Source organism: Stegodyphus dumicola, chromosome 11 (assembly GCF_044657685.1).
Source record: "Stegodyphus dumicola isolate Sdum_Otavi_A_Nest chromosome 11, ASM4465768v1".
NCBI classification, from domain to species: Eukaryota; Metazoa; Arthropoda; class Arachnida; order Araneae; family Eresidae; genus Stegodyphus; species Stegodyphus dumicola.
The window spans coordinates 92,219,586-92,232,669 of NC_140778.1; the positions used below are offsets into that span (position 1 = coordinate 92,219,586).

At 30.9% G+C, this 13,084-nt stretch overlaps 1 protein-coding gene across 2 annotated transcripts in view; it reads right to left on the reverse strand.

Moving 5' to 3' along the window:
* Positions 1-13,084, reverse strand: part of LOC118200634 (uncharacterized) — a 54,589-nt gene that overhangs the window by 1,900 nt on the left and 39,605 nt on the right. For both annotated transcript variants that reach the window (XM_085826995.1, XR_004760120.2), the window contains one exon: positions 9,104-9,196. In XM_085826995.1, the coding sequence (XP_085683121.1) occupies positions 9,104-9,196 (93 nt within the window). Of the gene's footprint in view, positions 1-9,103; positions 9,197-13,084 lie in introns of those variants that run through there.

Sequence of the window (13,084 nt, forward strand, 5' to 3'; positions counted from 1 at the left end):
TTCAGTAAAACATATCTAATTAATTTCTCTTCCTTGATTTCACATTAGAATTCTTACACTACGTCGGGAAGGGATTCAGAATTTTGGGGTGAGCTTTTGTAATTAAATAATTTAGAATGGTTCACTAGCTAGTTTTGAATAACAGAAACACAGTGGTTTTCAAACAGGATGGGAGGTTCAATTCAGTCTGATGCTCCTCCTCTTGATAACGTTATATCAGATTTGATTGCATTTTCTTCCTTTGTTTGTATCTGTATGTAATTTTTTGTGGTTTTTGTATTTTTGAGGTTTTAGCATTTCATATTTCTTTAATTCTTCCGGTTTTTGTTAATTTTACAAATTTATAGGGAATTTTGAAATTTACTGGTTTTGAATTTGAAATTTACCAGTCTGAATTAATGATTTTGAAATTTGAGTCTTTGTATTCGTTCGAAATTTCTTACTTTCTGTCTATGCTGATGAATTTTCAGCAGCATACTGCACAGAAATATCTTGGGATAATTCTGTTTTAAATAAAATGTTGTGATTCTATATATGTATGTGATGAAAATTGGGATAATTTTGTTTTAAATAAAAAGTTGTGATTCTATATATGTATGTGATGAAAACAAATTTGGAAGTACTGATGCAGGAGCACTGAAACATAGAAATGCACAGATACTGATTATGCACATACCTGATAGCTTAGAATGTAGATTCAAAGTGAAGAATGATAATTCTGACTGCACAGAAATCCTTAATGACTAGGAAACTTGCCAGTCAAGGTGGATTAAATTTCATTTTCATTTAAATTCACATTTGTGGCCATAATTCACCTGGCACTCTAATCATGCCTATTTTCAGAATATTTACATTCTTGAATACTATTGATAGGAAGAGAATACAGCAAATTTTTCACAATCTTGAGTTCAGGTTCCCAATTAGCTAACACAATCAGCATTTGTGGGCTCAAAAACAAACCCATGTGTGGCACAACGTGGCACAGTAATGCGTCAAAGTTAATGTGTGGGCGGGTTTGGTTGGCGACTACTTTGTTGGGCCATACCATTTACCATTTTAGGTTAAATACCACAAATTATTTGATCTTTCTGGAGTAGGTTCTTCCAGGCTTGCTTGATGATGTTCAAACAAATGTGAGGCGTAACATGTGGTTCCAACATGACGGGGCACCTGCTCATTTGACTGGATGTTCATAGCCATTTGAACAGATCATTCCCGCATCGATGGATTGGGTGTGGTAGACTCATTCCTTGACACCCACACTCACCAGATTTATCCAGCCTTGATTTCTTTTTGTGGGGAGCCATCAAAAGTGTCATGTATCATGATCCTGTTATGTCTGAAATGGATCTTGCGGCAAGACTCGCCTGCGCAGCTGCTACGATCAAAGAAACTCCTGGTGTGTTTGAATATATCCAGCAATCAATGGTTTGTCAGTGTCAGGCATGTTTGACATCGTATGGTGCAAACTTCGAGCATCTGTTGTAACATTCAAACTGTCACACACCATTTGTATTCATGTTCAATAAATGTTTTAAATCAAGCAATCTCTTGTTTCCTCTTCTACCTCTGCAACCACTTACCCCTGACATTTCGGGGCATGGGTTTCTATGCAATTTTTAATCCTTATAATATGTCCTACCTTCCCCAGAAGTTTGTAGCAACATTTATGGGACACTCTCCACTACTTTGCAGAGTCCTTCAATCATGGTGAATTTGCATTTAGGTGAAACTTCAGGAAACTTCACAGAAATATGTTCAAAAAGTATATATGCAATACCTGTGGCAGGCTTCATTTTTTTCAAGGAATGCAGTGGTACTTTTCGAGGTATGACTTGTTGCTTTGTCTTGATGAAACTTTTCTTTTTGAAATCATTCCGATATAGAAGCAGAATTTCTGTAAATATTAGACATAAAACTTTCCTTCATAGCGCGTTGAGTTGATTTTAATATTTTTTTCCACTCTTCTTATTTTTAATTTCCCACAGCGGAAGTATCCTGCATTTCTTTGCAATGACAGAACCAGGTTTTGCAAAAACAAATATTTTACTATTTTTTCAACTCTTTGTTTCAAGTTGAATATTTAATGAGTTTAAATTTCCAATTTAATTTATTAATACTGCCACCAGTTACTACCATTTACAATGCATAGTTAGGCATCGGTTTAGAATTTTGACTTTTATTTATAGAATTTCATATATATATACATAGAGAGAGAGAGAGACATATATTCATTACCATTTTGTTTTAAAAAAAGTGCTGCTCATCAGCAGCTTTCAAATCATGCATTCAGCCTGTATGCTATTCAGGTTTGAATGCACTGTGTATCACTAAAAATCAGATATCCTGGCAATAAATTTATAGACTTGTTTCAAATGATTAAAGGTCACAAAAACATCACTCAACATTGATATTTTGAGAAGGAAAATGTAGACAGTGAACCAAGTTTTCAAGCTTTGGCAAAAAATAACTCATGCTCTAGATCTGGAGAAAAATAAAAATTTCAGTGATGAAAGTGATGTTGAGAATATCCATGAACTGGTGCAAAAATGACAAATGGAAAAGCAACGCTACAACATTCAGCAAAACTCTTTACAAAGAAACATCCTGATGTTTCTACTACTTTTTTTTGTTGTCAATAACCGCTGTATCACATGACAGCTGAACAAGTTACAGGGCTATCATAAAAAGAAAGGCTAACAGATTATTCAAAAAGTTATAATAATATTTATATAAAAAGGGATGCAAAAAATTTGAAATGTTCAAAATTTGCATAAATTTTGATAGGAGTTTGTTTATTCCAATTTTTTAATGAACATTTTTGTCATGAAATAAAACTTAACATGTGTTATTACTTTGACTGAAGAGAAACTAAATTTTCATATAACGATAAAAAGATTACTTGATAGGAAGAAATGTCCATAGCATTGTGTACTCATTTTTAGAATTTCAAATAAAAAACTTCATACAGCCTTGTTGAAAAAACATTTGATGCAATTTTAAATTTAGATTCTAATAACAGAATTTTGAATCATTTAAGTGGTTACGATCTTAATTAATAATTCTCAGATAACTGAAGTTCTACTATATGTATAACAATAGTTCCAGGATTAAATGCATTATACATCTCCTAAAAGTACATGAACACGAAAAAGTATTTGTACATGTACTTATAGACATGCTATCACTGGATTAAGGTTTCTTAGAGTAGTTCTAAAATATTTTCAGTAACAATGCATACCAATAATGTTTTATCCAGCATTTAAAAATATTGACAACAAAGTAAACTTTCCCTATTATATTATACACTTTATCTGAATATAATCTGCTTTTCACTTATACTAGATGAGATCAACCCTTCTTTGGCTGCATTCATAAGCAGCAAGTGACAAACCAGTTTTCACAAGCCTTTAAATTACCAGCACCTTTCGTTTTTGTCAGAAATTCAGGTTGCCTAAGTTTACCAAGCTGATCCAGAAAGTAAATACCATTTGCACATATCTCCTGTGCATCTGACAGCACGAAGCTTGCCCATGCAATAATTACATCGTTCAACTCGAAAACAACTTAACCAAGCCATTTTGTTTGTTTACACTAATGTCTGAAGTCACTGTTTGTAATCATGTTTAAAACAATCATTTGACCCACCAGCTGTGAAACAAGGTTGCCACTCACACAGGAGCATGAAATTCCCTGACTTTTCCAGGTGTGTTTTAAGAAAATTCTAGTGTATCCCTAGTGCATGTTGGCTGTTCTGAGAGATAAATGAATTATGGTACCACTTGAAATGAAAAAAATTTGCCAATTACATATGACTTATTTATACACAATCCCCCAAACATTACTATTATAACTATAATAGGAATTGTTTTCTCTACTGAAGATTGAGATTAGAATCTGCCCAATCTGGATTTAAAAATGTCTTTTTTTGCATACATTTTCTAGCTTTTTGAAAGAAAGAAATCTATTTAATGATATTTTTAAATAAATTCAGGTATTTTATATTTATTTAGCAGCATACATAAACAAAAAATATGTGCATTAAAGTTCATGAATGTATGTCATCATACTGCTAGAATTAGTTTCAGGAGTATGCCAGAGAAAATTGACTGAAATTTGAAAGCATTTTTAAACAATAAATAAATTTAGGAGGAAGAAGCCACATTAAATGATATGAATAACATTAAAATAAAGTTAATTACTTAAAGATTAAAAACTGAATTACAATAATCAACGATATTTTGGCAAATATAATTATAATAAATGGTTAGCCTAGACGACTGATTACTATTTTTTTATTTTATTGTAAAATGACAAATAAGGCATTTATTAAGGAGAAAAAGATTTTGTGGTAAATCCTAGTATACGGTACAGCCCCTAGGGACTATTTTGAAAATTGTCGCCAACACCAAAATGACCCATTTACTGCTCACCATTATGTCACCAAATCCTATATGTAACACATACAATACATACTTCTGGTACTGAGGTCATACATTGTCATGTACAACCACATATCACATACATAACAAAGATGCTGCTTGATTAATTTCGATGGGAACAATTTTGTCACCTTCCTTATAGTCTCGACTTAGCTCCATCCAATTTCTGTTTGTTTTTTCATCTCAAGACATTTTTTTAACAGCCAGCACTTTGCAAATGATCATGAAATCAAGGTAAATGTCTAGAACTGGTCCAGGTTACAGGTGGCTGAATTCTGTGAAGCAGGTACATTGCAATTAGTGCCAAGATATGTAACATGCTTTAAGTTGCATGGTAAATACGTTCAAAAGTAGTTTAAGGTGTAGAGATTTTTCTATAATGAAATGCAAATGAAAATAAATTGCTACTCTTTTTTAATACCCAAACGGTACTTACTTTCTGGATGAGCTTTGTATGTAAGAAAGGAACCAGATGGCTGCCAATTTCCCTTCCATTGCAAAAGCCTATTATTAACTAGAGAGGTGCCATACTGAGAAATTCCAGTTTCTCATACATTTTATTAGTGATTTCATTTAAGCTTTTAGTGCAATAGCACTTTAATCAGATGCAAAAGGTTTGAGGTGAAATATATTCCCATTTTAATTGTGTGTTTAAATCTAGGTAAGGATTTGGTCCAAAAAAAAAACTGTTTCCTTAAAAGATATGACAGAACATGCATGAACAGTTAACGAGACAGGTTTATTTCAAATAAATCAGCTGTTGACTTTACAATGTTGGGATTCTCTCTTGTTTATCTGCCTTATCTTTCAGGGCTTCAGACTTTCAAGAAAAAAAAGACGTTGTCTCAAAGGTAGGCCTACCCCAGATATTTCTGGGATTAAAAAAAATGAAGCATTACACGTTTCATTTAAAAGTAAAATATTATTCAAATTCATAATAGTTATTTGCAATTAAATAGGGAAATAAAAGTATTTTCTTTTCCATATGTTCTTTTTACATATTAAGGATAAGGATTGTGGAATAGCAGCAGCACTTGTTTCTATGACATTAGCAATTTTCATAAAACCAAGATTCACCAAGAAAATTCCCTTTCAAATTTATCTGCAATACCTAAGTGCATTATTTGGAAGAATAGGACTGGCTTTGAAATAAGCAAGTAACAGAAAATGAGTGTTTTTAAGCACACTGAGATAGTTTCAAATAGAGAAATTATGAAGCAGTTAATTGATGCATATCATTTGTCAGTTAGATGAACATCCATTTAATCGACAGCACTGTCTTCAGTTCTTGCAGAAGTTTCATCATATGATTTCTTTAGCATCATACTTATATTAGAAATTATTTTATTAATTCCACTGTATTTAGAGAAGTGTAAAACAAAATGCTATTAATGGCATAAGGAATGCAATACTAGATGGAATAAAGAAAGAAAAGAGCTACATTTGTAATAATAATTTTAGATGAAATTATTGATACTGCAAACTTGTCTCAGTTTTCAACTGCTTTTCAATCTGTGAAAGATAAACACTCATAAAAGATTTCTCGGCTTTACTGACATCAGCAGCGATCACTCTGCAAATTATTTGAGGGAAAGAGTGCTTAGAATACTTCTATACTTTCACTGTGAGAAAAAACATGCAGCTCAGGAATTTGAACAAAAAGTGACATCTTTCAGTCATTTGAATAATCTGCAGTCAATTGTGAAAAAGGAAATGCTGAAATGTAATTTTTATTCACTGCTATATAGACTTAACCTAGTTACACACAGGCTTAACCTAGTGCTATCCTAATTTATGAACTCCATTAAGGAATGCATGAATAAAATATTTTTTAAGACACTGAATTGTATTACATAATTTTTTTCACATTCAACAAAGCAGGTATCTTAATGTATCAGAGGTCTAGAAATAATTTCCAGCTCCTGCAAATACAAGACAGAATTTTTAGATATCCATAGTTTTAACCTGGCTTACAAAACTAAAATGGAACCCATTAAATTTTTTTACAGCATTGCCAAAAATCCAGGAATTGGGATACTGACGCTAACTGCTAACAGTCATTGAAGTATTTCACTTTTCGCTTCAGGTGTAAATTTTCAGTTATACTTTTGCATTGAAAGATATTATGGAAAAGTCTCAGACAAATCCTTAGATGTAAAATATTGCATAGTTAGAGACAATTTCTAACCGTAAAGAAACTAAAAATTATCAAAATTTCCAATCAATTTACACAAAACCTAGAGAGAATTTGAGTTTCTGAACCTCTTAACAACTTCACTTGTTAGGGGATTCAAAATGTTGTATCATGTAAAAACCGTGATACAGAAATTCTTAAGATATTTAAGTCTCTATCATGAAATTATTGACAGAGTAGTTCATCATATGCAAGTGAAATTCAAAGCTCTAAAAGAACTGCAGTCTTTTTAACTAGTTGATCCCAAAAAAATCTTCTTACTTCCAGATAACTAACTTTTATTGCTTAAATCAAGCAATCACAATCTCTTTAATTTTCCTAACTTACAAAATAAATTGACAGCAATTTACACATTATCAGATTTCTCAAGCAAATCGATGACAGAAATCACAGATTCTTAAGAAATTGACTTGGAAGATGAAGTGTTTCTAGAAACTCTGTAGTCTAATATTAGCAATACTAGTCCACAGTAGAAATCCTTTCATGTTTACAATTAATAAAATCTGCCATTCATAATATTCAATGTAAAGACAGGCTTTTCCACTTTCATTAATGCCTGTTTAAAAAGGCTTACTTGATGAACCACAAAACCTCAGATTTTTATGTTGAATTCATTGAAAAATTTCTTTAAAAAAAAGGTGACAGATGAACCGCACTTCATACAAATATGAAGGTTAGCCGTTATTATTAAACCTGCACTAATCTTATGAATAATTTTTACAATCTCTCTGATTTTCACATAATATTTTACATAGTGTAATTAAAACATCTTAAAAGTTTTCTACTGAAATGCATAATGGAAATTCTTCTTAGTGCAAAGGCAGAAGCTTTCACACAAGGTTTTATTTTTTTAGGGAAAAGGTAACTGTAATCTTCACTCTTATTCAGTGCCACATGGAAATAAAAATAAATGTAGCCATAAAGTTTTACTCTTGTTTAAATAATAATTACAGCATCAAACCTTTTAGCCAAATTTCAGAATTATTGAATCTATAATAGGAAAATGCATGAGGCTGTTGATTGAAAAGAAAATATGTGTACATAAATTATTTTTTAAAAGAAACTGTCTTTTCTTCCCTTTACACTTCATAAAAACAAAGAATTTTACATTAGCATTTTATGTACACTGCACAAAAAAAGGAGGGACATTCGTTCTATATCTCCCATTCTACAAGTCTGATTGATGAAATTAAAATTGTGTTTTTGATGTCTTGAAAGCGCGACTTAGGATATATATTAGATTTATATATAGCTTTGTTCTAACATATGTATTTTGACACAAAATCGGAGTTTTTCTGAAATAACATCGCAATTTTTTTCCATGTTTTGATTCTACGATTCATTATGCCTAGATATTAAATTTTGTAATTTTGGGTGAAAAATTTTAAAATTTACTTTGGCAAATTTTTTTTAGTTTGCGCCAAGAAAAATTCACTTAATGAACTTCTTAATTCAAAGCAATCTATTTTCCTTTCCTTTTTCTTAATTGTCCTGCAAGCGGAAAAAGAGTCATCATTTATACTTTCCAATAATTTTAACAAAGTGCATAAGCCACATTTCTGTTATTATCACTTATAAGTATGAAAAATTTCAAAACAGGCTAAAGTGTTGCAGGTATGCTTAGAAATACATCTACTTTAAGAGGATGGCAAAACTTTTATAGGTTATAATTCAAAATTTTTTTCAAAAAATTTATACAAATTATTTAAAAAAACAAATTTTAAAAATAAATCATAAATAGGCAAATTTTATTTGGAATGAACATAAATTTCGAAATATGAAAGGATGAATCAAATAAGTTTAATAAAAAAAGAGATATTAATAAATATATATCAAATTCAATTAACATTAAAAAGCTAAAATTGTAAGAAATAATTTTTTAAAAACTACTCATGCCATTTTTACAAAACTTGGCAGTTTGGCATAATTTGAGATGTAGAATCAAAATATGGAAAAAAAATTGGAATGTTATTTCAGAAAAAGTCCAATTTTGTATCAAAATACCTGTATTAGAACAATGCTATATATAAATCTAATACATATCCTAAGTCGCACTTTCGAGACATGCAAGTTTAATTTCGTCAATCGCCCACTATAATGGGAGATATAAAATGTCCCCTTTTTTCTTTTCTTTCTTTCTTTCTTTTTTTTTTTTTTTTTTTTTTTTTTTTTTTGTGTGTGTGTGTGTGTGTGTACAGTATACATGTCCTTTAGCATATTATATATTATTACTCTTGTTGCTTTACTTATTTATAGCATTTTCTTATACTTAGTCACCTTTGATGAAAACCACAGCACATTATTGGCTTCTAACTATAAAATAGCACTATAGAACAGTAGGGTTCTGCTCATAACAAAATCTAACTTTTTATACAGTCTCACACAGCTAAAACTCCTTACGTGTGTGTATGTATGCATAACAATTTTCCAAAGAATACAGAATCTCGTAAGGGAATTATAAAATTACCATGAGACAAAATGTGTATTGTCTGGAGAACAATCGATGTGCAAAACCCAAGATCCATGTCCAGATAAAGTTCCAATGAGATTCGCATGTTGTCTATTAAGAAAAAAATATTTCGAGCATGATTACATTTATATAAAATTATGCAAAATCATGCTATAATATATATATAAACATTTTGCATTATAAATTTTTAAAAAATTTCTTTGATAAATTATTTTTAATTGATTTTTTAATGTTTTAAATTGTAAAAACTACAAAAATTTATATACAAATGTTTCTTAATTAATATTTCAGTACTCTATCAATACAGAACAATACTGCATTCAGACAGATTTCAGAAAATTTTATACTTAACTACAACAACAGTAATAATTATTTTACAGAAATAACTTAAATGATAGTTCCATTTTAATGGGAAGAATTTAAGAAAATGAAAAGGTCAAAGTTTCTCTTTGACAAAATTACTTAAGTCACAATAACCAAGTAGAAGCAAAAATAATATCGACTTCATTCAAACAGCAATAATATTATATATTTTACTATCAGTTTAGCAACTGTATGTCAAGCATATGAGATGTTTTTTCCCTTCATTATTACCAGAGTTTTCAATCTCAATTTATTGTTTATAAAAATTTTAAATGACCTGATGAATTCTCTAGTGGATAAAGGTTAATAAATGCACTTTGATTTTGGTAAAAACCTATCTGATATACTTAACAATATAATATAAAATATACATAAATAATATAAAACAAGTGTAAAAATATAAAACAAGTGTTTACACTCAGATTTAATTTTTTGTAACTAAATTTTTCTTTCATAATATGCTAACCATATTTTTCTTGAATTTTTGCATCAGATATGAAAATAAATAAAAGTACACGGCAATACACAAAAACACTTGATGTGAACACATACACAAATCCCTCCCCCCAAATTTAAATCTAACATAAAGGCAAGTATTAAATAAAATATTTTTTCATAAAATATAGAAGAAGTGAAAAGGCAGATAGCAGCTGTAAGGTTATTACAACTAACACATTACTTCTTATGTTATATCTGTCCTTTTCATCTTTTTGTTCTATCACAATCACGAAAAATACTGTAACTTAAGTTAATTTGAAATTGTGAACAGAAGTGTAATTTAAGAAGAAAGTTTAGGAACTCAGCTAAGGGTAATTCACTCATCCGATCAGCTCACTTCCACTGAATTTCTTTGGATTTTGTTAATATTAAATTTTATTGTTTTTTCATAACTATGAGCTGGTCGACATTGTATTTACTACCGATTCTGTATATATTTAAGACTGCTTGTAATTTCAGCCCATAAGGACTGATAGATAGTTAACACCTAAAATGTTAACTTTTCAGTTGTAACTAGTTCACAGTGAGTGAACTTTTAATTTTAATTTTAATTTTATTATTGCTGTACTTTACACTTTACGTTATAGACAAAGATGACAAATCCCCTGCAACCTAGAAAAATTAGATAAGCCTTTAACTTAAGCATAAAATTACGTTTAACTTTAAACAGCATTTATAATAAATTTCAATCATTATCAAGTTTTAAACTACCATTCACTTACTTACAGCACAGCATTTAGATCCCATTCCATACTTTAGGTACAATTAGATAAGAAGGGATGTATCAGATTGTTTTATAAATAGAAATACACAGTTATTACAAATAGGCAACTTTATTTTTTGCTATAGAAGGTAGTTAACCCATTCAGGACCAGCGTCGCATATACAAGGCGCAACAATTCCACTCTTAACAGCCCAGCATCGCATATATGCAAAAAGCTCCAATCAATCTCTACAGTCCATATACGTAACTTGAAAATGGAATGATTGTTTTGAATTTTTAAATGCCAGTAGATGGTGCTAAATGGTAACTGTTTTCACATCGGTTAAGTCATGTGGCTTTTGACCTTCATGTATGAGCATCAGTTTCTATTCTGTGCTTCTGGTTTTGATAGATTTATTGATGTAAACAAACTGGGAATCACAGTTTTATACGTTAAAGGGATATTGGCGTGTTTGTTTATTTCATTAGGAATTTCTTTTTACGTCGTCTTCGTTCTTATTCTGTGCATTTTTGGTTATTAGAATACAGGAAAAAGCATCAAGCTTTATTTTTTTTTGTTTGTTTTTTGTTTTGTTTTGTTTTTGTTGTTGTTTTGTTAGGAAAATGTGGGAAAATGCATCTAGCTGACTATAGCAGGTGTAATGTGGCCTAACTTCAGTGATGGGAAAACTCATACCAGTTGCCTTTTTTTATATATATTAAGACTTAACATAGACTTTTGTGGTTAGTTAAAAAGTAACATTGCAGCATTATAACAGAAGGAGAAAGATTTCAGCTTATTGGATGTGTGATGCATCTTACTGGCTCTGCGAAAAATGCCATTTTCCTGCGTGTCAATTCTTGTTTTGAATTATTTGACACACAGCAGAATTATTAAATTGGAATTTAATTACCTAGAGATAATTATTGCTTAATTTTCTTTTACATTTCATATTTGTAATTTTAGTGTAAGTATTTGTTTTCAGGCTTATAGTTATAATTTTAGTATTTTGCATGTTTCATTTATTTCTATTAATGTGATATTCTTTATATTAATACATATTGTGGCAGTCTGATGTTCGACTGCGTGTGCAGCCAAACCACCACATGTGGTTTACGTAAAAACTGCTAGAGCGGCAATGAACTTGCCCACTTCACCCTTAGCTCGAACATAGGATGTACGAATTTTAGTTTAGCAGTTTTCTGTTATGATAGTTTTGTTTAAAATTATGGTGTGTGTGAATAAAAGTTATGTTTAGCGAAACGGAGTCATGTCTTTTAAGGATACACACCAAGTCATAACCTCCACTCAGCATAAAATGGCGACCCAGTTATTCGCATAAAGCTGCATTCTGGTTGTTCGTTCAAGAGCTTGGTTCCAAGCTCAAACCCAAAAATTCCAACTACTTTGAAAAAATTCCAAATACTTTGAAAACACTTGCTGTGAACACGTACACAAATCCCAACTACTTTGAAATTTTTGGCTTTTCATGTATCTGAACAGGGTTTAAAATCTTTACCTGACAGGGTAGAAGCCATTCAAAAATTTCCGAAAACAAACACATAATTTCAGTTAAGAAAATTTCTCGGCATATTCAACTTTTACAGACGTTTTGTCCCAACAGCTTCATTTGTTTTAGCTCCCTTGAATAGGTTATTGGAAGGCTGCATTAATAAAAGGAAATCTTCACAACCAAGCAAAACAAAAGAATATCCTCTAAAATGAAACGACAAAGCTGAGAAAGCATTCGAAAATGCAAAAAAGGCAATTGCTAAAGCAACCCTTCTCAGACACCCGATTCCTGGTGCAACCTTGAAACTTTGTACTGATGCATCAGACGTAGCAGTTGTTAGCGCATTAATGCAATTGCATAATTCAGTTTGGAAACCCATTGCATTTTTATCCTTTAAACTCAGAAAAAGGTCAAAGGAAATGGTCAACTTATGATCGAGAACAATTGGCTATTTATTTGTCTATTAGGAAGTTTCGGCACATGCTTGAAGGCAGGGCCTTTACAATCTACACTGACCAAAAGCCTTTAATATATGCTTTTAAGCAGAAGCCCGAAGAGTGTTCTCCATGACAACTTCGTCATCTTGATTTTATAGGCCAATTTTCCATTGACATACTAGTTGCCTTGAACTAAAAAGCATCAGCTTTGTATAATAACTTTATTGCTATTCTAAAAGATGAAATATTTAAGAGAAAAACTGCCTGCAGCGCAGTGCGGCTAAGAACGCTATTCTGCTGAAACATAAACATGAACAACTGTTGCCACTCACACAAACTTAATAGTAAATAAAGCACGTTGCCAGTAACAAGATTATTGCAAAAATCATAACATAAAATTAAGCAGTGAGGAAATAAAATATACAAAGAAAAAAAAAGAAATGCAAATATTAAATATGCATCC